The sequence below is a fragment of the Astyanax mexicanus genome, chromosome 22, assembly GCF_023375975.1.
Source record: "Astyanax mexicanus isolate ESR-SI-001 chromosome 22, AstMex3_surface, whole genome shotgun sequence".
NCBI lineage: Eukaryota > Metazoa > Chordata > Actinopteri > Characiformes > Acestrorhamphidae > Astyanax > Astyanax mexicanus.
The window spans coordinates 27882414-27909560 of NC_064429.1; the positions used below are offsets into that span (position 1 = coordinate 27882414).

The window sequence follows — 27147 nt, forward strand, 5'->3', positions numbered from 1 at the left end:
CCCTCCCTCCCTCTGTCTCTCCACACCTCCCATCCCTTTCTCATCTTCACATCATGGACTTGTCATAGTCTTCCCATGGATGCACCACCTCAACCTCAACATGCTCTCATTTACTATCTTTTTTACTTAATTGTAAGTTTAATTGGAAGGCTACATTTGAGGGCATTCATTAATCCACTAATTACAAATAGTGTAAAAATACACCAGTTACTCACTATAAAAGGCAGTAGACAATATTCTTATCTGTGCTTTATTATTGCAAAGATAATACAGATTCATATTTGTGGGCACATTTACATTCAAACAGAGATTTTTGAGTTTCTGGAGTTCAAAAATCTGGAGTTAAACAAAAATGTGTGAAAGTGTTAAATTGTGTGAGTTTATTCTCCAACTTAAACTACAAGTTAAGTTGAGGGAACTCTTTGGTGGTGTAGATTTGACTGAACTCTCTAATGGGCGTGTCCCCCAATCCTAGCTTACCATCAGTGTGAAGTCTTGAACTTTAGCTTGATTTAGTCTATTTAATGTAAATGTTTCCAAACATTACTTGACTACTATAAATTAGGTTAAAATCTGAGACCTTTGAGTTGAGTCTGTGGGGACAAACTATTTGCATTTCTGTTACTCACACTCAGTGTGAAGTCATTCCCCCCGGGGCTATATTCGGTAAACTTGTAGTTCACATATATTATGATTAACTGTTTGACTGTTAAATTTACTTTGCTTTGATGCTCAAGATGATGGTAAATATATATTCTGTGTACTCTGCTTCCAGGCCACCTCCACCACCAGTGTGATCCGCTGTAGGAAGGATGGGAACTGGACCGGCTCCTTCCAGCTCTGTCCTCAGCTACAGGGCCAGTGCTCCCTCCCTCACAGCCTGGGTCCCGCTATCCTCATCAGCTGTGCTGAAGGACAACACAACATCGGTCTGTACAGCCACACAAGATGACAATCTTTATGAAGCAGCTTGATTAAAAAAAATAAGAGACCACCTGAAAATGACGAGTTTCTTTGATTTGACCAACTTGAAAACCTCTGGAATATAATCAAGAGGAAGATGGATGATCACAAGCCATTAAACCAAGCTGAACTGCTGGAATTTTTGCACCAGGAGTGCAGGCAAAAAGTTATGCAAAAGTAGTGTGTAAGACTGGTGAACATGCCATGATGCATGAAAACTGGGATAAAAAAAAAACAGGGTTATTCCACCAAATTTTAATTGGTGGAATAACCCTTTAAAACTTTATTAATATGAACTTGTTTTCTTTGCATTATTTGAGGTCTGAAAGCCTTTCTCATTTTCTGCAAATAAATGCTCTAAATGACAGTATTTTTATTTGGAATTTGAGAGGAATGTTGTCTGTAGTTTAAAGAATAAAACAACAATGTTTATTTTAATCAAACTTAAACCTATAAATAGCAAAATCAGAGAAACTGATTCAGAAACTGAATGAAGTGGTCTCTTAATTGTTTCCAGAGCTGTATAGCTGTCCAAAAAAAATAACACTTTAATTTTGTTTGATTCAACATGATTTTATTTTGAGTTAAATAAGATGAAAAAGGTAGATTTTTTTTCTTTATCCAGTAGATACAGCCCTTTAGTCTGTTTAGTCTGTTGCCATTGGCAGCTTCTTTTCTATTGGCTTCTGGCATCATCTAATTGCGTAGTGGGTGTGTCCAACAGTTTCTGACATTTATCATCAGTGTGTAGTCGCCAAGTGTCAAGTGACATATATATATATATATATATATATATATATATACATATATATATATATATATATATATATATGTATATATATATATATATATATATATATATATATATATATATATATATATATACATATATATATATATATATATATATATATATATATATTGCTCTGTGCTCTGTAACAGGTACCAAATGTGAGCTGGCTTGCAACGACAGTGGCAGTAGCTTAGTGCTCCTCCCCAGAAACATGACCGAAGACGACTTACTGAAAGACCACTGGCGAAACCCCCCCAAAGTTCAGGTAGGTCAAAATCCCACACTGTAAAACACACAATTACTCAACTATTATAAATTAGCTGAACATTTGTAGGCACATTTACATTCAAGCAGAGATATTTGAGCTGAATCAACTTATATTATATAAGTGAGTTTAGTCTGTTTGCAGTTGGCAGCTGCTTTTTTATTGGCTTCTAGCCCTGGGCTACCTTAGGTAAACTTGTAGTTTGTACAATATGCTTAACTGTCTGGCCTTTATGTTGTACACTATAAAAAATTAAAAGTTGATAAAACTCAAAATTTTGCTTCCCTTGGAAATGTAACAATTTGATGTTTTAATTTATGATAACTCAAGTTTTCATTCCTTATTACGTAAAATATTTGAGCAAACCGGTTGCCTTAAAAAAAGTAAACTCAACATATCCGGTCTTACAGTATAACAAAAATAAAAAAGTTAAATCAACTTCCCCTTTATTTGTAATAACTTGATGTTTTAAGTTATGCTAACTTTAGTTTTCATTTCCCATTACTTGCCCGTTTGCTCAATTTTTTAAAGTAAATTCTAAAAATGTATCCGGGATACAGCCTATGAGTATTTCAAAGCTGTGAGTATTTTAAATAAAATACTTTACTTAAAAAACTTAGGAGAAGACTAAATACAAATCTGTTTTATTTAGCTGTCCATACAATTCAAAGTAGAATTATTATGCAAAGCAATTGATAAAATTGAAACTTAAAAAAAAAACTTACTTACAAGTTAAGCATAATAAGCATAAGAGTTTTTGTTTTAGTAAATATCCCTTAAAATCTTAAGGCAACCAGTTTCCTCAAATAATTGAAGTAAATTTAAATTATACAGCATCCTCCAGACCTGAGTATCATCATTAACATCATCTTAACAATATCATGACAATATCTCTTTCTTTCGCTTATGTAGGTTTTTATCATGGGTATTTCTCATATCTCTAAAACCTTCTGTCTGAATTTGTGTCCAAACCTTCCAGACGGATGTGTTTGTTAAATACAGTCCAGTCTAGTCATAATAAAGCAAAACCAGCCCTTAAATATGTCCATAACTCCAGCCGGGCTATATTTAGCTCTGTATCTCTGTGATGAAAGTGCTCTGAAATCACTGGTAGTAGTGCAGAAAAAGGCATATATACAGTATATACTACACAGCAAAGGTGGTCAAAATAAACGCGAGCTTGAGTAAGCACACTTTACTGTAAAAGCCTTTTTTTTCCGGGCTTTGTTATGGATATGGCGTTCTTTGTGATTAATAAGAGAATTATTATTTAAGGTTAATGTTGAAATAGAGATGACGAATGCTCGCTGCACTCCTGGGCTGAAATCCCATGCGTCATGTTGTTTATCAGACTGGAGGAGAATGGTTAGGTTGGACCACACACATGCGCTTGTGACATTTTCCTTTTGCCCTTTTTCTTCTCTGGGTTTGAAAAGGTATGGAACTGGTGGGCTTGGGGGTGGTGGGTGGTGGTGGTGGGGGGAGATGGAGAGATGGAGGGATGGGGAGATGGGGCTAGAAAGCCAGCAGGATTGGCTGATTGGTTGGTTTGATGGTTTAAAAAACCATCAGAGAGACAGAAAAAGAGAGAAAAAAAAGAGAAAAAGAGTTTGTTACCTAACAAGCAACAGCCTGGCACCAAACACAATCAGTGATTATAGTAATTACTCGTAAAATCCTGACGCTCCCAAATAACAATGAGCTTTTTTTAGGCCTGGGTTTATTGTCGAGCCGCCGAGCCTCGCTGTAGTGCTCTTCTTTTTTTTCCGAAAGCTCCTCGGACACTTAACCTCGGAAAACGTACATTATTATGTCATAAAACACGCTTCAGACACAAACACAAGCTCTCAGACAGCAGTGACGCATGTCTCTTATTTCCTCCTCTCTCTCTCCGGCCTGACCTGCTCTACCTTTCTGAAGTGATGAGTGTAGCGGACGACCAGCTGTTATTTTCCCAAGAATGAATTTCCCATCAAAACCATCTGACCGCCGCGCCGGACCAATAGGCGTGGTCCAACAGGCGCGACGGCCTCAGAGAGCTGGACAGTAACCGTGACGACCGCGCTCGCTGCTGAACTGCCCTTGAACCGCCGCCGCCGCTGCTGCTTCCAAAACGACAGCCCTCACCGCTCACCCGCACCTAGCGGCCCAACGAGGGCGGAGCTCTGCTTTATAGTGATGACCTTTCTCTAACACCGAAGGAGTAAATGAACACAGGAGTGAATGAGTTAATAAATTAAAAGGTGAATACATGTATGTTTCTTCTGTAGACTTCCTCACTTCAGTGTTCCACTGGAGAGAGCAGACCACTGACACTCGAGTGTCTAGAGTGGTTCCTAAAAACGCCGTATTAAATGAATCAGCGTTTAGTCTCATGGAAGGATGAGTGTCTTCTTAGTTGGCCTAATATTTTAAGAGAAATAAGGTTTAAAATCAAGGTCTGTAGGGATTGACTCTGCAGAAAGTTGATGAGCTCTGTGCTCTGTGATGCACTGATTGGTTTGTAGGTTGTTATCAAGATTTCCTGTGTAGAATTCTGCATCAATACTAGAATTTTGATGGATTTGATGGACGGCTTGCTGGCTCTCTGGTTGGCTCGCTGAATGGATGGGTGGATTGGATGGATGGATGGAAGGATCGATGGATGGATGGAAGGATAGATGGATGGATGAATGGATGGATAGATGGATGGATGGGCATATGGCTGGCTGGTTGGATGACTTGCTGGCTCTCTGGTTGGCTCTCTAAATAGATGGATGAATTGGATTGGATTGAATTTTTGGAGTGATGGATGGATGGATGGGTAAATGGGTGTGTGACTAGCTGCCTAGCTGGCTATCTGGCTGGCTTGCTGGCTAGATGGATAGCTGGATAATTGGATGGATGGATGGATGGATGGATGGATGGATGGATGGATGGATGGATGGAAAGATACATGGATGGATGAATGAATAGGCATATGGATGGATGGGTAGATGGCTTGCTAAATGGATGGATTGGTGGATGGATGAATGGATGGGTGAATGGCTGGCTGGATGGCTTGCTGAATGAATGGATGTATGGATGGATGGGTAAATGGCTGGCTGGATGGCTTGCTGAATAGATGGATGTATGGATGGATGGGTGTATGGCTGGCTGGATGGCTCACTGAATGGATGGATGGATGGATGGATGCGTGTGTGGCTTGCTCACTGGCTGGCTAATGAGATGGATGGATGGATAGATAGAGGGATGGATGCACATTTGGCTGGCTGGTTGGCTCGCTGGAAGGATGGATTGAATGATTGGATGGATAGATGGACGGCTCGCTGGCTCTCTTGTTGGCTTGCTAAATTAATGGATAGATTGGTTGGATACATGGATGTATAGATGAATGAATGGATGGATGGATGGATGGATAAATTAATGGATGGATGGACTGATAGAAATACATTTAGAATTAACTAATCTAACAGATTTGAAGAGATCAGATTTGACTTGAAAAAAAATTGATCTGTGTCACATTAAGGGTAAAATGAATGATAATGTGAACATAGCCTAAAATAACAGATACTGTTATTAATGCAACAGAATGTGTGACCAGTATTAAACAATATTGTTTATTTTTTAAATCTGCTGATCTGATGTAGAGTATCAATACCGCTGAATCAGGAACAGTAAGTATTGTTACTGTGGTTTGAGTAGCAGCGTAGGCGTAATATAATATCATATCAGCAGTGCTGAATAAACAGAGCAGCATGAGGCCCTGAGCAGGCAGAGGTCACGGGAAAAAAAGAAAGCGATGAGGAATATCCATCTGTGTGATTTATGATGTCATTGATTTATTCTTAGCTGACGGAAATGGTGTTTTGGGTGACATCATTGCTGCGAGTGGTTAAGAGGTTGTCTGGCTTTTTCTTGCTTTTCTTCTCTCTCTTTTTTTTTCTCCGACTCTGAACGGTGTAGAGGATGTTTTGAGAAGCTGGGTTGTTTTTCATTTGCTTTGAGAGAGAGAGAGAGAGAGAGAGAGAGAGAGAGAGAGAGAGGTCTGTCGTATGTAACTCCAGGCAGAGTTTCAGAGTTAGAGAGTGTGAGTGTGTGAATAGCACCCCCCCACCCCCCTATATACCTCCCTGTAATACCCTGTGTGGCCCCTGGTTCAGCCGAGTATGCTAATGGATTTGATCTGTGGCGACATTCAGAATTCGTCATGAATGTGATTCAATCATTATTTTATTTGTTGTCGGATCATTTTAAATTGAGAAAATTAAAATACTTACAAAAAGCTGATTTTTATGGTTCAATATCATGTCTTTTTTTAATTTATTTGATGCAATAATGTGTAACAATATAGTGGAACGTTCATCATGTCCGCAGTGCTGCCAGCTTATGTTAAATCATTATTTTAAGTGGTTAAATAACACCAATGAATTAAAGGTTTTTAAGAAATGTACATATAAAAAAATATCAACTATTTATTTGGGACAAGAACATTTGGGATAACATTTAACATCAGTGACATCACAATGTATTCAAGGGACTGAAGACACCTATCATATTCTCTTCCTATTTAGCTGAGATAAAGTTATCCACCCTGTTGTGGGTAAAATATCACGGTAAATAAAATTACAATTTTAGTCAAATTAAATGTATCTAAATTAAACAGAAACTTTATTATGTAAAATTATACAAATACACATGCAAAATATGCATGTGAACGATCTGAAGAGTTTTCTACAATTTGAACTATTTTAGTTTAATGGTAAAGCTTACAAAAAATGAGACAGTGTTTTTATTATGACCAACAGTGTGTTACAGTTAATTAGTCAAAATCTGGTGCTTCATTTTGCAGGATAAATGAGGTATTTTGCAGTTTGGGTGTCTGGTTTTGTGAATTGTGTTAAGTATTTTGATTTGTAAAAAATAGTGTTTTAGCAATTGAAAATAAACTGTAAAAACAGAAATAAGACCAGATGGGGCTCTAAATGGACCAGTGGTCTAAAGTTAAGCCACTATGATCAGAAGATTGCTGGTTCGAATCCTGGTCATGCAGCTTGCCATCACCTGCTGGAGCCCTGAGAGAGCACAATTGGTCTTGCTCTCTCTGGGTGGGTAGATGGCGCTCTCTCCTAACATCACTCCAAAGGGTGATGACGATCAGCACAAGGGTGCATCTGTGAGCTGATGTATCAGAACCGAGTTGCTGCGCTTTCCTCCGAGCGCGCTGTGATGCCACTCGGCAATGCTACATCAGCAGTAGTTCAAAAAGAGGCGGAGTCTGACTTCACATGTGCGAGTCTTCACCCTTCTTGTGTTGTGGCATCACCAGTGATGGGGATATACAGCTGATTAGCAGCTGAATAGGTGGGACAATTGGCCTAGCTAAATTGGTGGACCAGATTAGATAATGGAATTATGCATAAAAAGGAAACATTTGGGATTATCTTCTGTGAATTATTTTTCTTGAATTTTTTCTTCATTGATTGTTGCTTTGTTTATTTAGTATGCAATATACTCCCTGGATGTATATAGTATATCTAATTTTGTTAAGGATAGTCATTGAGCATAGGCATCAATAAAATACCTTTATAATCAGATGATATAAAGTATTTAAAAAAGAAATGATCTTTTAATGCTCTTCACAGGAGCTTTTAAATCTGTTAGCGGAAAAAACACCCCAGTGTCAATGTCTGAATGTCTGCTCGAACGCTGCTCGGAAAAAGTCGGGGGGGAAAAACAGTTGAAGAAGGACAGCCCCCCGATACAGATAGTATAAAAGTCTATTTAACAGAAGGCAGGTAGTGCTTGTCCTGCCCAGGCCTTTAGAGAAACTGTAAAAACAAGCACAGGTTCAGGAGCAGACGGTTTAAATTAAGCCTGAGTAAACAGGCCGCCTGGGCCCTCTGTGTGACACTGAATGCTAAGTGTAGAAGAGTATGTGTGTGTGTAACAGTGTGTGTTAGTGTGTGTAAGAGTGTGTGTGTGTGTGTGTGTGTGTGTGTGTATAGATTGCTCAGGCCAAAGCTCACCACCCTAAGCTGCTCCAGAGCAGAGCACAGGGCGAATGCCTGCTTTCTTGGAAATGTTATGTTTACATTCAGCCTTTTCCACTCCTCATGACTTCTGGAGTTCCCCCAGAGCGCGTCATTCCGCCTCCCCAAACATCCTCTCATCCTCTCTACCTGCGCTAGCTAACACAGGGCTGGCCTGGCTCCATGACGTTTAAAGGCTCCTCTAAGACTTAGCCAAGCTCTTTAGACTGTGATCCTCCAAGCCTGATTCTTTAAACCCAACAACAAAACTCAAAACACTCAAAAAAAGAGCAGAAAAAAAGTAAGCAGAGGGGATTTTATATGTTTATATGTTGGCTTGTTTGACTTGTTGACGGATATACACTCATCATCAGAAAAATAGTCACGCTCAAAAGGAATCATCCGACAGGACGCCACACTGTCATGGAGCGACTTGTTTGTCTTTGTGGAGACAACCACAATGAGGCACCATGTTCAGCATCACGTTACACGTCCAGACTTCCTGCTGTTCTGGTGTCCTGGTGTCCTGGTGCAAAATCACCTTTTGTCTTGTCTTCTTCACAGGCTTTACAGGCTTTTTTACCTTGTCAGCCCAACATTACTTTAATGAGGTCCTCACACTGTGGTGCGATATTTCAACAAAACAATGCTCGTCCACATACTGCTACTACTACTGAAGATACTGTGCCATGGTCAGCCATATTGCCAGACCTTTCCCTGATAGAAACTGTGTGGATGCTATTTTACCTGTGGGGAACTCCAATAACCAATGGAACCAATGTATGGATGCTATTTGATGTGTGGGATGCAGGAACCAACAGGACAATGCTCATCCAAATACTGCTTCCATGTCAAGAGCTTGCCTTGAAGACACTGAAGGTACTGTGCCATGGGAAGCCGTATTGCCAGACCTGTCCCTGATAGAAAATATGTGGATGCTATTTGTTGTGTGATTACATCGATGAGGACATTAGGAACCAACATGGTAATGCTCGTCCATATACTGCTGTTGAGTCCAAAGCTTACCTCAAAGACACTGAAGATACTGTGCCATGGGAAGCCTTATTGCCAGACCTATCCCTAATAGAAAATATGTGGATGCTATTTGATCTGTGGGGGATGTCAATGAGGACATTAGGAACCAACAGGACAATGCTCGTCCATATACTGCTGTTGACTCAAAAGCTTACCTCAAAGACACTTAAGATACTGTGCCATGGGAAGCCTTATTGCCAGACCTATCCCTTATAGAAAATATATGGATGCTATTCGATTTGTGGGGGACATCAATGAGGACATTAGGAACCAACAGGACAATGCTTGCCCACATACTGCTGTTAATTTAAAAGCTTGCCTTAAAGACACTAAAGATACTATGCCATGGCCCACCACATTGCCAAACTTACAATATTCCTAATAGAAAATGAATGGGATGCTATTTGACGTGTGGGGGACAACAGGACAAAGGAACCAACAGGACAATGCTTGTCCATATTCTGCTGTTGACTCAAAAGCTTGCCTTTAAGACCCTGAATATTCCATGCCATGATGCACATGCATGTAGCCCTAGAGTATATTTAAGGTCTCAGAAAAACGCGGAATCAACCGGAGATCCAATTTAAACCTATAGTTACTTACTTACTGTTAGCTTCTCCTTAGCTATAGCTCCTAATGCTGTAGCCCGGGTTCAGAGCCGCCTGTGGGTGGTCCTGAGCCGCGGTGGACGAGGCCATGAACTCACTGGTGGACATAGACACCCTAATGTCTCTTTCTATCAACTCGTATTTCTGAGGATTTTCTTTTACTAGCTACTGCAGACAATGGAGGTTGAGAAAGAGTTTCATGTGCATGCATGCATATACAACTCAGAGACACCTACTGTATTTCACAAAGAACAAGTGTCGCATTGTAATCCGACACTTCCTACAGGGTGCAACACTTTATTTTTGCAACAATTTCTCTGAAAATTAGAGTATACTGTATACAATATTTGCCCCAATAGAAATGTACATAATTTACTGTACTTGCACTTCGCTCCCTGATCAAAGATTTCACTTAATTCATTTAAATTAAAATGCTATGGTGTTTCGTTGCATGGAACGTCCTCGGCCGCAGATAGATTCCACTTTCAGAGCCGCTGCCAGCTCATATAAACTTTATGCCGTGTGGGATGAGATGATTCAGCTTAAAAACAAAAAGCGAAAAATTATACCCGGCTTTGTCTTTGCATCTCTTTTCTTATTATTTTTCTTTGTTGTTTGTTTGCTGCAGAGAATCGTATGCACGATGGGGCTGAAGTGGTACCCGAGCCCAGATACTCTGCACTGCATTAAAGGTTGTGAGGTAAGTCATGCTATAATGACCTTTAATCCTGACATTTAGTCGGAAAGAGGAGAAGAATGCATGTCTGAGGTTTCGAGCGCAGGCCGGTTCTCCAGAGCCCAACCTCCAGCAGTTGTTTCTTCCATCTTCCCACATTCTTTTGAAGTCCAGCGCATAAATAAACATGTGGTCGGTGGTTGGTCTTCCTGGTGTCTTTTTTTCGTTTTTTTTTTGTTGTTGTGGGCTGTGAGTCCCAGCCTAATCCGAGTCAGCTTTCACAGGAGGGTCTAAAAGCTGACGGGGGCGTTTGTGACCACCTCTGTGGTCTGACTTTGTTTAGATGGGTGTTTTGTTTTCTTTCGTGTTTTAGAGGGACCTGGAAAACCCATCGAGGGGTTTCTTTTCTTTTTTTTTTTTTTTAAAGGAAAGGTCATGCCTCCTCTTGGCTGAGCTGTTGAAGTGAAGTGAAATGATGAGAAACATCTTTCCTTACTACAAAAACTGTAGACTGTGGGCATGGATTTGAGTCAAGCCAGACTTTTAAAACTAGAGCTATTAAGACATGTAGATGGATAAGAAGATGCACACATGGAAAAATGGATGGATGAATAATTGTAGTGCAGCTATGATTAGTTAAAATATGAACAATATTGATTATAAATATGTGTCAACTCAAATTTGGGTGGAGGGAATGACAAAAATATTTCAGCTAATTGAAAAATAATCGACTAGATTAGTCAAGTACTAAAATAATCGTAAGTTGCAGCCCTAGATAAAGGAAATAGATTAAAAATCACAATCTTTGTGGTTAAAAAGGCTGTCTACATTGATTATAATTAATTTGATGGACTAATCGAACGACTAATCAAAAAATAATCAACAAGATTAATTCACTTCTAAAACAATCATTAGTTTTAAAAAATTCCCAAGATATTAACCAAATTCCATTATTTATAAGTAATAAGGCCGCAACAATGTAACAGTTTTTATATTTTATTTGTGCCAAAACTGGAGTAATAAAGGACTTTTGAACCGGAACCACATCCTGCCCCAGTTTCAGCTGGTGGGAAATTAATTAGCTGCCCTCTGGAAGCCGAAACACAGACCAGGTGAAAACAATCAGTAACTGGGAGAGCAGGAACACCGTGAAGTAAATATTTTGATCAAAACATGATCAAATTTATACAAAATAAACAGGAGCCTCGCTGACTGAAAGCAGAGATGGAGATCATAACAAAAACATTTAATTAATTGTTTGAGAATAATAATATGTAATAATTAGTTGCAGCCCTAGATAATGGAAATAGACACCAAATCTATTATTCTAATCTACCTAATCTATTATTATTATTATTATTATTATTATTATTATTATTATTATTATTATTATTATTATTATTATTATTATTGTTAATAAGGCTACATTTTTTATTATAATTTTTATATTTTTTATTTGTGCTAAATTAAGAGAAATAAAGGACTTTTGAACCGGCCATATCCTGCCCCAGTTTCAGCAAGTGAGTAATTAATTAGCTGTGAAAACAATCAGTATCTGGGAGAGCGGGAACATCGTAGCATTACGTGATCAGCAGAGTCAGGGAAGTCTGGTTTGAGTGCATGCTGGGAATTGGAGTTCAGAGCAGGCAAACTGATAGCGTCAGGACTGACAGAATTCCTTACAGTTAAAGATGTGAAGTAAATATTTGGATCAAAACATAATTAAATTTATAGAAAATGAACAGGAGTCTCGCTGACTGAAAGTAGATATGGAGAGCATAACAAAAACATTTAATTAATTGTTAAAGAATAATAAAAAATAATAATTAATTGCAGCCCTAGATAATGAAAATAGACACCAAATCTTATTATTTTTAATCTTATTGTTAATAAAGCTGCAAACATTATTTATTATCATTTTAATATTTTTTATTTGTGCCAAGCCAGGTGAAAAAAAGGACTTTTGAACCGGCCACATCCTGCCCCAGTTTCAGCAAGTGGGTAATTAATTAGCTGCCCTCTGGAAGCCGAAACAAAGACCAGGTGAAAACAATCAGTAACTGGGAGAGCGGGAACACCGTAGCATCAGGAATTGGAGGAATTGGGAATTGAAGTTCAGAGCAGGCAAACTAATAGCATCAGGACTGACAGAATTCCTTACAGTTAAAGATGTGAAGTAAATATTTTGATCAAAACATGGTCAAAATTATACAAAAAGAACAAAAACAATCTTTTATTAATTGAATAATTGCAAAAATAATATGCAGGTCAGTCGAATATGAAAATAATAATGTAATCATTATTATTATTTTTGTTAATAAGGCTACAAACAGTTTTTATTATCATTTTAATATTTTTTATTTGTGCCAAAACTGGAGTAGTAAAGGACTTTTGAACCGGCCATATCCTGCCCCAGTTTCAGCTGGTAGGGAATTAATTAGCTGCCCTCTGGAAGCCGTTGTGTCGGGCCAGGGAGATGATTTCAAACTGGAAAAAGGTCACAGGTGTGCTGGGCAACCTTTGGAGCCTGTCAAGATGGAAATGTGTAGTAACTCTCGGGGGAGACACATATAAGTTTAATAGGGCTTCAGTTTCCCCATTAAAAGAGGCCTCCATCCACAGGCTCGGGAATACTAACTCAATTTTTCCAGGGCGACATAATTGCAACAGACTCTGGTCTGTATGTCTATTTTTGCATGGTGTGGATGTATATGTGTGAATGCCTCTCTCCATTGCTCTCTCTCTCTCTCTCTCTCTCTCTGGAATTACAGAGGACAGGTTTATTCTGGTATGCAGGATGTTTTGGCTCCATGCCATGCATTCATATAATTCAAAGTCCTTATAAAAGCCTGTCTACTATGTACTGAGTTACAGTTCATTCAGAATATACTATATTATACTATATAAAGGGTTGGTGGGCATATTTTTGTACATATTTCTCATAAATTGTATGGCTTTTCTTCTGTCCTTTGCAGCCTTTCATGGGCGACAACTACTGCGATGGAGTCAACAACCGAGCGTTCTGCAACTACGACGGCGGAGACTGCTGTCATTCTACTGTTAAAACTAAAAAGGTGAGACAAACAGTGTTAAAAACATGATACCTGGGGCTCTGAGTGGCCCAGCAGACTAAAGCACTTTTGCGCTGTTATGATCGGGAGATCGCTGGTTTGAATCCCAGTCATGCAGCTTGCCTTCAGCTTCCGGAGCCCTGAGAGAGCACAATTGGCCTTGCTCTCTCTGGGTGGCATTCTTTCCCTCATTACTCTAAAGGGTGATGTGGATCAGCACAAGGCGTCTGTGAGCTGATGTATCAGAACCGAGTCGCTGCACTTTCCTCCGAATGTGCTGTGATGTTACTTAGCAATGCTGGATCAGCAGAAAGTTAGAAAAGAGGCGGTGGCTGACTTCACATGTATTGGAGGAGGCATGTGCTAGTCTTCACCGTCCTGGTGTTGGGGCATCACTAGTGATCGGGGATACACAGCTGAGTAGCAGCTTTTCATACATATTTTATATAAAAAAAAAAAACCTGAAGCCAGATTTAGAATGGACCATAACTGTTGGAAGGATTTCTAAAAAGTTGATTAAAAGTGCTTAGTAGTGCTTTAATGGCTAATAATTAGACATAATTACTATTAATACTATTCACAATATCGACAAAAGTTTTGATACAGAAGTTCATTCATTATTTCTTCTAAAATCAAGAGTAATAAAAGAGTCTATCCTGTTTTTGATGGAGTAACTGTTTCTACTACATTCTGTCGATTGCATTCACCAACAAGAACATTAGTTGAGTCAGCACAGCTCCCCCAAAAGTATCCCAAAAGTTCTGGATGGAACCAAAGAACACAGTTCCGCTGATCCAGAGCTCAATGTTAGGGGGCTTTATACTCTTCTATTCCAAGCCTGGTATAGTATAGACTCATAGAGGCAATAGGTTCATGTTTATTTTTTTGTATCTACTACAGACAGTCATATTTTATTGGCTATACTTCTGTACAGAGACTAGAAGAGCATTACATTTACCCATTTGCACGCCAATAAGCAAGCTAATAGTTACTTTAAATTAAAATTAAACTTCAGTTTCTGAATCAGTTTCTCTGATTTTGCTATTTATTGGTATATGTTTAAGTAAAATGGACATTGTTGTTTTATTCTATAAACTACAGAGAACATTTCTCCCAAATTCCAAGTAAAATAATTGTCATTTAAAGCATTTATTTGCAGAAAATGAGAAATGTCAAATTAGAAGATGCTCAAATTAGACCTCAAATCAAGTTCATATTCATAGTTTTAAGAGTTCAGAAATCAATATTTGGTGGAATAACCCACATTTTTAATCACAGTTGTCATGCAGCTTGGCATGTTCTCCTCCACCAGTCTTACACACTGCTTTTGGATAACTTTATGCCTTTACTCCTGGTGCAAAAAATCAAGCAGTTCAGTTTGGTTTGATGGCTTGTGATCATCCATCTTCCTCTTGATTATATTCCAGAGGTTTTCAATTTGGTAAAATCAAAAAACTCAAAATTTTTAAGTGGTCTCTTATTTTTTTCCAGAGCTGTATATACAGTTTAATAAAGTTCTGTTGTAATTAAGAGTAAATTGGAGTTGTTGCAAAAAGAGTACTATGTGTTAGTGGATCACAGACCAGCATTAGTTGTAGCACAAAGTTAAAACTAACCCCCGGTTTCGGAAGCAGTATTTTACTTGGGCTAGCAATTCATAATACTAGCAGGAATTGTTACAGTATGTAAAGATAAGTTACATGACCATGTGTTATGTCTCTGGATCATACATGACTGTGCCCATTGTTGATCAAATTTTATCACTTTATCTTTCAGTTTGATTTTTCTCAGATTTAATATTACACACTCATGCTAAACCCTGCACAGCTGAGGCAGTGGTTTTTTTCCTGATGTACTCGTTATCCTTTCGCTTCTTCCCCCCCTCCTCCCACCCCTTTTTCACATGGAAAGGTCTTCTAGCTGCCAAAGAAAGTGATATTCTCTTACGCGAGAGGAAGAGTGACCTAACCTCGTCAGAATTACAGCACCTCTTCTCTGGAAGTAGACAGGGCTGCTGAAGCATCGGCGTGAAGTCGAAACTAAACAGTAAAAAAAAAAAATACACTGATGCCTTCTTGGCGTGTGTTGTGAGATATGTCCAGGCGGAATACACAACATGTTGCGAAACATCCAGCAACAGCATTTGGCCGCAAACTCTTCAGGCTCTGTAGTAAAAGTAATTAAATACTTACTGGATTTGCGTCGTCACACCACAGCGTTAGTCAAGCCAATAAATTCAACAAGTTCAACGTCCACCTCCTCTAAAAGCTAAAGGTTCTGAGTGAGGCTCTGAGTGGGTGATATATAAACACTTCAGCTTAAATTAACCAGTGCATGACAAAAAAAAAGCATAAAAACAATTTTGTTTTTGGTTTGAATCTCGGTCATACAGCTTGCCATCTGCTACCAGAGCCCTGAGAGAGCACAATTGGTCTCTCCTTGCTCTTTCCCCTCATCACTCCTACGGTGATGTCGCTCAGCACAAGGCTGCGTCTGTGAGCTGATGTATAGGAACCAAGTTGCTGCGCTTTCCTCCGAGTGCGCTGTGATGCTTCTCAGCAATGATACATCAGCAGCAGTTCAAAAAGAGCCAATGGCTGATTCACATGTGTCGGAGGAGGCATGTGTTTATCTTCACCCTCCTGGTGGTGGAGCATCACTAATGATAGTAAGAGTCCTATTGAGTGGGATGGGTAATTGGCCTTGTAAATTGGGAAGAAAATGGGATAAGAAATAAATAATTAAAAAAATATACAGTGACAACATGGCAAGAAAATAAAAAATAGCAATAAATAGCAAACCATAAAGGAAAACTCCTTATGATGATGAGATCTACTGTAGGTGTAAATTGGTATGCTTTGTTTTTGAAAGAAAGCAGAAGTTTCAAGAGATAGCATTAGCTTCTGGCCTAGCAGAAATTCTTGTTTGCTTCCACATCTTTTAAAAAAGCATTATTTTCCAGCCCAGTCTAGGACGTCAGATGGATACACGTAATAGTTAATTTACACACTGATATGTAAGAATCATGGGACCATGTACTAGTTCTGATGTGTTTTTAAAAGACAGCATTAGCTTTTAGCCTAGTCTACTGAAAAGCCATAGGAAAGCCACGGTAACATGGTCGGGTTCAGTGTTTTCAAGTCTCACGATTTGAGCGTGTGACACACGCAACTCAGCGAGTTTACACGCCACACATGGTATTTCTCACGCTTGCCAATCCATCGGCTGTATATTATAATGTACTCTCGTTGAGCCAATCAGAATATAGATCTTATTCAGTTGTCGACCGAGGGGGGGGGGGTTGCTTGCGCGCAGGTTGTCTTTGTTTGTTGACGGGGGGGGGGTTTGGTGTGCACAGTTTCTTTCAGTTGTTGAGGGCACTTTCAGTTTCAAAAGGGCACTTTAAGGGCAGAGTTGTCTATGTCTGCACGCCACTGCCCACAACCACCACCCTACCCCACCACCCCCGCCAAACTCACTCCCACCAACCTTCAAAACTTGAGAGCCCAGTTCAGGTTTGTGAAGCAACCCATATTCCCGTAAGTTTAAGAGTCTGGAAGTGATGAGCTGCTGTCTAGTACCAACCCTAAGTTTGATAGTTTTAGGATTTGCAAACTGACCTATTTTTCAGATCATTCTAGGAGGCCAGATGGATGCACTTTATGATCAATTTACACACTTATAATAGAAATGAAAGACACCATTTGGGACTGATCTAGTTTCTAGTATTTCAGTGTGTTTTTGAAAGGCAGCATTAGCTTTTAGCCAAGTCAATTTTAGCCATAGGAAAGCCATGAAGTAACCCATATTCCCATTAGTTTTAGAGCCTGGAAGTGATGAGCTGCTGTCTAGTACCAACCCTTGCTTTGATAGTATTAGGATTTGAGAATTGAACCATTTTCCAGACCATTCTAGAAGGCCAGATGGTGGATAAACTTCATAATCAATGTACACACTTATAATAGAAATGGAAGACGCCATTGGAGACTGTACCAGTTTCTGTCCTACAACTTTTGTCGTGATGAAGGAAAGTGATGCAACTCTTTTTCTATTTTTCTCTTCTGTTCTTTCGTTTTCTTTTTTTTTTTTCTTTTTTAATCCCATTGTCTCCACAATTTACATGACCAATTACCCAACCCACTCATTTGGACTCCTCCTACCACTAGTGATGCCTAAACAACAGGAGGATGAAGACTAATTACTAGTTAATGCCTCCTCCGATACATGATGCAGCACTGCCTAGTAGCATCACAGCGCACTCGGAGGAAAGCGCAGCGACTACATCAGCTCACAGATGCCTTGTGCTGATCAACATCACCCTAGGAGTGATGAGGGGAGAGATTACGATGCATCAGCTCACAGATGCCTTGTGCTGATCAGCATCACCCTAGGAGTGATGAGGGGAGAGAGCGCCATCTACCCACTCAGAGAGAGAGAGCAAGGAGAGACCAATTGTGCTCTCTCAGGGCTCCAGCAGCTGATGGCAAGCTGCATGACCCGGATTCGAACCAGCGATCTCCCGACCATAGTGGCAGCACTTTAGCCTGCTGGACTACTCGAAGGCCTCGAATTTCCCTGCAGTGTTCTTTATCACTTTCAGCAAACTTGGAGAATCCGGTGTTGTGTTGGAACAGCTCACGGCTGTCAAACGCTCGTTCAGAATCCGCTTCTAATGACTTGCCAGTGGCATTGTTGTTCTGGACGGGCTGCGTACATTTCAGTCCAGTGTTCCACAATGTCACAGCATACATCACATCACTGTTCTCACTGTGGGCTAAGCCTGGTGTCAGCCGAGGTCTTTTCCTCCCAAACGCTCCATCAATAGGGCATAGCTGCTGCCGCCGGGCCCAATGAGCAATTAGGAAAAGCTGGTCTGAGTGGGGAGCTGCAGACGGAAAGGCAACAGTGACACAAAACATCCTAATGGCTGTGTGGGACTCGAGAGGAGCCAGGTCATGATGAGTTCATGCTGTCGAATAGTGCGGTCTGCCTTCGTGCATGTGAGATCATGATGGAGGACGTGACTTTGCTTCCAGGATGACGTGCTTTGTTGGGGTGGGCGGGTGAATGGGGTTGGGGGGGTTGTGGGGGTTGTGGGGGGTGCTGGTCTAGTTTTGTTTAATGATTTGTTGTGTTAAACCCTCACTCAAAATCCTTAATCTAGTCTTAATCCCAACGCTAAAGCGCTAATCCCAAACTTCAAGCTTCATTCTCAGCCTAATTGTAACCTAACTTCACTCTAATCTTAACTCTATTGAATTGGGGTGTGACAGTTTGACTGTATCTGAATACATACTGTATACTACAGGGTTATAAACCTTTTTTTAATGTGCAGCGCCTGTAAATAATGCAAAATAATTTGCGAACAAAGATACACACAAATATACTTTTTATGTCACATTCAGAAAAAGTCTAATAGATTTATTCATTACTCATTTTGTTCGGTATTTTTGCCACGGTCCCTAAAATGCAGGTTTTTTATTGTAGACAGACATGTGAGCAAAGCTCAGTGTTGTGCCTCAATCTTGGTCAAATATTATGATATAAAACTTAAATTTAGTCCAATAAAATATCACTCCAGTAAAGATATAGTTTATATAGTTTATAGTGCAGGTGTTTACTATCATTTGCATGTTTAAACTGCACTCTGACAAGCTTTAAGTGTTTCAGCCACATACACAGTAGGAAAAATGCACATGCAATACTATTACAAATTACACATATAAAACTCAGTTTAGACTTAAAATCTGTTTTTTTTTTTTTTCGTCTTGCATAGTACAGTAAGTAGGGAGTAGTGTGTAATTTTGGATTACGCCTCTTTTTATTCTGCCTTCTTTAAAAATATGAGGTACTTTCACCCCGTACACAGCAAGCATGCACGAAAAGCTCATTTTTGTTCATATTTTTGGCTTTTATTTTAAGAGCAAATCATTTTTATTCATTATTTTAAGTGTCAGTTCCTAAGTTTTTCTTTTTTTCATATGAAAAGCAGTAGTATATCAATGGCCTGCCTCGGCCATGCATTCTGCTTTAAAAGTACTCTTCCACAGTACAAATTGGTGCAGTTACAATTTCTCACCAGAAAAAAAAAAACCCTCATTTTAAACTTGAAAACACATTAAAAACAACCATTCCGGGCTTTGAGAACTGCCACTATGGTCGAGAGATTGCTGATTCAAATCCCGATCATACAGCTTGCCATCAACTTCCGGAGCCCTGAGAGAGCAGAGGGACTGTTAGGCTACCTCATACCTCCAATTCATGTGTTACATATTATGACATCATAGTTTCTGTACCAATATCTGTATCAATAAGCGAACGTCAAAATCTGATATGTAAAGGTGGTGCAATCACCAGAGAGGTCTCCAGATTCCCAAAACTTAAAGACTGTCCTTTTAAAAGCAAAAAAACATTTTTTAAATTTTTCCATAAATCCAATAATTCCAACTGTTTTTTACTTCATATCTTTGTTTCCAAGGCAGCTGTTTGGCTACATCATACCTCAAATTCATGTGTTACATATTATGGCATCATAGTTTCTGTACCAATATCTGTATCAATAAGCAAACGTCAAAAAATCTGATATGTAAAATAATGTAATTATAATTAATTACACAGTGACTGTGTGTTTTTAGATACACCTTAGCAACTCTGGCTGTGAGTTGAGATCAGAGGTAAAATAAAGGCCGCTGCGATATCGAGTAGTTCTCCACTGCGCTGTTAATTATTTCACCAATGTTATGGCTGAAAGATGAAAACTCACTGTTGGCTCGCAATATTCCCATGGAGACTGTTGACAGAAAGCACATATCCCTGGCTTCCGATTGGTCGGGTGACGTCAATGCGGATAAGGTCAGTTGTTGTTAGAACATCCAGTGTCTGTTAGATTTGTAAGTGCAAAGAAGCAAAGCAGCATCGGTGCCATTATTTTAGGCAGTTTTTTTGGTGTGTGCGTGTTGTTTTTTAGTGTGTGTGTTCCACTCTGGTCAGTGCATGCCCATGTCTCAGCGCCAGCTCTGTTAAGGCTTGTGTTTGAGCTTGTCTCACGCTTGTGAAATACACCATATTTATACTATCCAGATGTTGGGGTCCCGGGGACGAACAGGGAGAGATGTGCGACTGGCTGTGTTTGTGTTGACTACCTGACTACAGCTTTCTCAAGCGTTTCCTCTCAAACAAACAGCGCTGTGGGTCAAACCGCACTGTAAATTACTAATATTGTGATATTAATATTACATTTAATAGCATATTCACTTAATGTGATAAGGTTAAGGCTGATAGTCTACCTTATACCTCATAAATCATGTGTTAGATCACTGTAAGCTCTGATAAGTTGAATTTACTTAAAAAAGTTAAGTAATGGGTAATGAAAACTTGAGTTAGCATAACTTATGTTAGTTATGACAACTAAAGGGGAACTTTTATTTTTGTTATACTGTAAGACCGGAGTTTACTTAACTTTTTTAAGGCAGCCGGTTTGCTCAATTTTTAAAGTAATGGGGAACAAAAACTTAAGTTAGCATAAATTAAAACATCAAGTTATTACAACTAAAGGGGAATTTGATTTATTTCTAAGGGAGCCCAGGGGGAATCACTACACACTGATGGTGAGTCTTAGTCAGAAACTGTTGGACACACCCAGTATGCAAATAGATTGTGACAGAAGCCAATGGAAAAGAAGCTGCCAATGGCAAAACAGACTAAACTCAGTTATTTTAAGTAGTTTCAACTCAAAGATCTCAGTTTAAATGTATATGTGCCCACAAATGTTTAACTAACTTAAAATAGTTGAGTATTGTTTAGAAATCATTTGAGTTCAAACAACGTATGGGTTTAGAGTGTATTATGGCATCATAGTTTCTGTACCAATATCTGTATCAATAAGCAAACGTCAAAATCTGATATATAACATAATGTTTTTAGATTCACCTTAGGAACTCTACACATTTTAAAAAGTGATTTTGTTTGTTTAAGTCAGGAGAACTACAGTAATATTATCAAGTTGAGTGAACTTACCGGCCAGTACAACTCAACAAAATGAGTTCAGAGAAATGTTTGTTGAGCCGAAGAAAAAATGTGATTTCAACCAACTTTTAGTAATTTTTTTCTGTCTTTCTAGTGATCACTATTGTTTAAACTATTGTTGTGTAAACAAAACTCGGTTTCAAGGTATCATGCAACTTTGACTCAGTTAAGTTGAATTAACTTAAAATTCTACATATTTACAACTTAAATGAGCCAAAGCTAAAAGATAACTTGACTGAGTTTAGTTGAGCCAATATTTTTTTTTAGTGTTTTATAAATTAGCAAATATATGAGAAAAATATAAAGTAGTCTATGGATGTCTGTGCAAAACAAATACCTTTTAATCTACTCTTATTGGTTAATATCAAATGAGACAGAAACTAGCATTGTGACCCATCATGTAGTAGTTATAGTAGAACTACTTCAATGCTGTACTTCAGTACTGAATGTTTGGACCTGTACTTTACTCCAGTATAACTTTGTTTTTTTTTTTCGTATATTTTGGATCTTGGAGTTAATTAATACTTTTGCTCCAATGCAATTTTTAAGAAGTACTTTTACTCAAGTATCGGTCTCTGTCCGCTTCAGCAACGTTACAAAGTGCAGTTTCTGGCATGCTGAGCCTGTTACTATGAACTCAGTTGAGCTTTGCATAAATTTTAAAGATTTTACTTTGCAATACAAATTTGCTACATCTTTAAAGAGTACAGAGTCTGCAAATCATTGTTGTCCAATGAAAAACAAGAAAAATCTCCTTTATATCCTTTATACCACTTTTTCTTTTAGTTTACCACCCAAAACATGACCATTACACTGTAACGTCTAGACTAAATGGACCCATTCTCCAAAGTGACCTGAACAACTCTCACTGTCTCAACACATGAATGGCATGTAATAATTTTTGGTACCACTTTAAAATAAGACTACCTTTATAAAGGGTTTATGAATGGTTTATTACTTAGTTTATTAATGGTTATTAATTAGGTTGCAAATATTTAAAGCTGAAAATTTGTAAATTTGATTCCACGCTTATTTAGACTGTCAAACCTCAGATCTTCCTACTTTGTGTTTTCCATAAACCTGTCATATTAATATATTTGTAAGTATGTTTGAATAAACTTATAATTTTACATTGACTTCCATTGACAGTTAAGAAGGTTTTTATCCTGTATCTATCCTGTAAAGTTGCTGGTTTGGAGATACATCATTTTCATTGGACAGTGATGAAATGCAGCACTTCCTACACATTATGTTTACTGTTTATTCACACTGCAGGAGTTAAATAGAGTTAAACACTTGAGAAACACTTGAAATGGAACCTGTCTTGTTTTTTTTTATTGTTTTTTTTTTATTCGTTTTAATTTCCAAACAGCAGCTTATTGTTTACAGTAGAAGGACTGTGTGCCTGAGGTTCTCCGTGGTGTATATATGGAATTCTGTGTCTGCTATTAGTCAAGCCTGTAATAATTATGCCTTCAAAACAGACAGAGCCCAGAGAGAACGTGTAATGGCTTTTAGTCACTGGAGCTCTTTTTTTTTTCTTTTTTTTAAACAATTCTAGAGATGCTTGAGGGCAACAAAAACATTTTTTGACACACACACACACACACACTGAGCGAGGCTGAAGTCAGAAGTGTTGGCGGCTTGTAATGAGGAGTATGGCTGTGGCGGCTGTTATGTTGTGAGCCGGAGCTTGTGGGCATGGTGAATGGAGCAGATTTATAGTTGGGAAAGTCCCCCACGGTGTATGGGGACACAGAGAGGGAAGCCCTGTGTGTTTCACAGGGCAAAGAGAGGCCATTCCACCCTCCACCGGCTCCCCAACACAAGAAAGGCCTTGTTCCTTCCCGCCGTCCGCACACTCGAGCCCTGTCCCGCTGCTGCCCTGTGATGTTCACTTTAGACTGAGCGAGTGCAGAGTGCAGACCTGTGGAGGTTTAGGAAGCAGCAGGAAACAATACGCTACTGTACCGTTCACACTGAAGGTGAGGGAGGGCATTAGATTTGAGTCCCTCATCCACATGTATCTGGATATCTAAAAAAAGAAAAATTAGAGGTTTTTGGCTTCGTTTAGACAAAAAAATGTATTTTTTGTCCATGAAAAAACTTCAATTCAATTGTTGTTTTATGGATAGGCAAAAAAATTATTTTATAAAGCAAAAACACTAATGTCAAAATGCATGCATGTCTGTTTCTGGCTGAATTCTTTGTCCCTATACACTGAACAAAAATATTTAATGACTCAGCTTAACTCTACTATTGTTATTTAACCTAACTAAGTTATCATTTTGCCTTTGCTTTTGGCTTAGTTAAGTTGTAAACATATACAATTTTAAGTCACAGCAAAATGATAACAGTTTGACTTTGACTCAGTTAAGTCAAAATGATGACTGAGTTAGGTTAAATAACACTGTATAAACTCTGTAGCTCTAAACCAACATACTGTGAGCATTAGCAACACCGAAAAAAGGTAACTTGCTCTGACAGCCTACAACACTGAGAGCTGACAATCAACACATATATTACATTAGCGCATGTCCAGAATAAGGTAGCATTGGGTGACTGACAACACAAAGATGGCTAGGCCACACCCAGTATGCAAATATATGGTGCCAGGAGCCAATGGGAAAGCTGTATGAACCAACACTGTAGAAAGAGCCTTGGTGCATGTGTAGTATACTGAAAATTTATTCAAATCACATTTTTTTCATTGGTTCAACAAACATTTGTAGGTTTTCAATTTTCTCATTTTATTGAGTTGTTCCGGTGAGTTCACTCAACTTCATAATTTTAGATCTTCTGACTAAAACATAAAATCACTTTTTAGCGTGTACTGACTCTATCAGACTATGAAGGAACACATAAGGAATTATATACACTCTAAAAAGGAATTTAGTGTTTTAGTCAGAAGAACAATTATTATTAAGTTAAAGGAACTTACCAACCAGTACAACTCAATAAAAACAAGTTCAGAGAGCTTCAACCTAAAAACATAAAAATGTTTATGGAGCCAATAAAAAAAAAAGCTTTCAACCAACTTTTACTATGCTACACATGTGCCAAGGGTCTTTCATCAGTGTTGATTCATACAGCTTTCCCATAAGGCTCCTGGTACTATATATTTGCATATTGGGTGTGGCCTATCCATTACTTACCATCTTTGTGTTGTCTGTTACTCAAAGCTACCATATTCTAGGTGTGCTTGGGTGTAATGTGTGTGTTCTTTGGTGGACCCCAGTGTTGTAGGCTGTAAGAGTAAGTTACCTTTATTCTGTGTTCCTTATGGTCATGGTATGTTGGCTTGGCGTAACAGTTGTTGCTTTTACGCAGCTGTTGTATTATACTATCTGTGTTAATAGTTTTTTTAAAATGTGTTAAGCATGTTGAAAATAGTAATATATGTGTATATATATATATTGTAGTTAAACTATCTTCTTTAAGATCTTAATATCTTCTTGTAATACTTAATTAAACTATTGTGTGAACAAAACTCAGTTTAGTTAAATAAGTATAACTGATTCAAGGTATCGTCTAGTTTTGAGTTCGTTAGGTTAAATAAAATAAATGAACTTAAATTTGTAGTCAAAGCAAATATAACTGAGTTAAGTTGTGCCAATATTTTTTTTTCAGTGTAGTAACGTAAAAATGTTAAACAAACCAAAATACTCTGTGAAGAATTTAGGTGCTCTTATCTGGGGAGCTTGTGGTTTCTGAGGCTGGTAACTCTGATAAACTTCTCCTGTACAACAGAAGAAACTCTTGATCTTCCTTTCCTGGGCCAATCTTGATGAGAGCCAGTTTCATCATCATAACATTTTTTTATTATCTGTGCAAGCGCACTTGAAGATACTTTCTTGAAAAGTTCTTGAAATTATTTGGATTGACAGTCCTTCATTTTTAACCTGTAGAACCTTAGATTTTTTTAACTCAGTTATAAAATTGCAGAATCAAATTGTGAATTATTTGGTAACTATTTAGTTTAGCATAGCTTGTGTATTCCCTATTTTAGGTCCCAATTTTAGGTGATGATGAAATGCAGTGTCATTATTGAACATAAGGACTTACATACAGTATTTATGGATTTAAAGTAGTAGTTTTTGTTTTATTTACTTTACTTAAGTAGTTCTTGCTATAATATGGATTAGAAAATTACTTAAATAGAGCTATCCACTGTATATCAGTAACTCTACCTCTTCACAACTTTACAACTGATGCTCTTAAACTAACATTAAGAGACAAGAAATTTGAGTAATTAACTCATGACAAGTTCAGCACAGCTGTTAACTGAAAGCTATTTCAGGTGACTCTACCTCATAAAGATGTGCAAAGCTGTCATCTAAGCAAGAGGTGCTTCTTTGAAGAATCTAAAATATGTAACATATTCTGGTTTGTTTAACACTTTTTTGTTTACTAAATAAGTCCATGTTGTTTGGATTACTTTTTCAAATAATGAAAAAACACTGAATTTATGGTGTGTCCAAATATATATATATATATATCAGACAAACCAAGTCTCCCTGAAGCTGCGGGAGGGTTGGTGGTATGGTAACCTCCCTAATCAACTTTTTTTTAAGCAACTTGGCATGTCTGATATATATATATACATATATATTTACATTTAGAATCAGTAATCTATAGTGTCTTGCATCATATCACTGCATAGGCTCACGAACACTTACAGAAACATCTATATTCAACTGTACAGAATCAGTGCAGCCTTTTTTAATGGAGCATTAAAAGCCACCTGAGGGCCCGAAGATCACCAGCATCCAGTATTAACCATCTTTCTCTCTTTCTCTCTCATCTGTCTCTTTTGGTGCTCAGAGATTTCTTCAGATTCTCTGAAATTTGATTTAAAATAATAGGAATAAATCACATGGCTCACAGTGTTGCACTCACTGAATATACTGAATTGTGACTCCAGTATCGTGACCCATGTGGTATGGGCAGATTCTTGCCAACACGCAGCACAGTTTTTTACACAGTCATGTGGAATGAGAGCATGATCCTCTCACCACAATTGCTTGTTGCTGCAAGATGTAAACTGCCAAACTCTTAACTGTAATAGTTTATGTGTTTGGGGATGAGACTTGATTTGGGAATGCTGTCAGCATTCTGTGCAGCTTATCCAAATTGGAAACAGTTGTGAAGAAGTAGAAAGCTGCTTGTTTGTGGGCGGAGCTTGAGGAGCTCAACTGACTTACACTCAAACCCCATGATAGATTGAATTGCCTCCTAAAGAAATGCAGCCTTAGCGAGTCGGTGTGATGTGAGGACTGAGAGAGATGTTACACACAACTGAAGACAGCACTGTAAAGCACTGTAACACTGTAAACAAATCTCAGCTTTTTCTCAGTTTCGACTTTTTTTTAAACTTACATTTAAAAGCTGGCAAAATACATTTACATTTTCGGTATTTAGCAGACGCCCTTATCCAGAGCAACTTACAACAGTGCTTCAAAGTTACTTCAGATATCCAAAGCTAGTTTGTAGACTAGGATCAAGAGATACATAGAACTTAATCATGTTTAGAACCCTAGGAACCTTTTTTTTTTTTTTTTTTTTTAGTTTAGGAACTCTTTAAAAAGATGTGTCTTCAGTCGACGTTTGAAGACCGCGAGTGACTCTGCTGTTCTGACATCCAGTGGAAGTTCATTCCACCACCTTGGTGCCAGCACAGAGAAGAGTCTGGATGTCTGT

General features: G+C 38.4%; 1 protein-coding gene across 1 annotated transcript in view; it reads left to right on the forward strand.

The window, feature by feature from the left end:
* pappab (pregnancy-associated plasma protein A, pappalysin 1b) overlaps nt 1-27147 on the forward strand; it is a 136459-nt gene that overhangs the window by 105032 nt on the left and 4280 nt on the right. Inside the window, exons 18-21 of the mRNA XM_049470697.1 lie at nt 776-929; nt 1906-2021; nt 10304-10375; nt 13327-13425. Coding sequence (XP_049326654.1) covers nt 776-929; nt 1906-2021; nt 10304-10375; nt 13327-13425 — 441 coding nt within the window. The remainder of the gene's footprint in view (nt 1-775; nt 930-1905; nt 2022-10303; nt 10376-13326; nt 13426-27147) is intronic.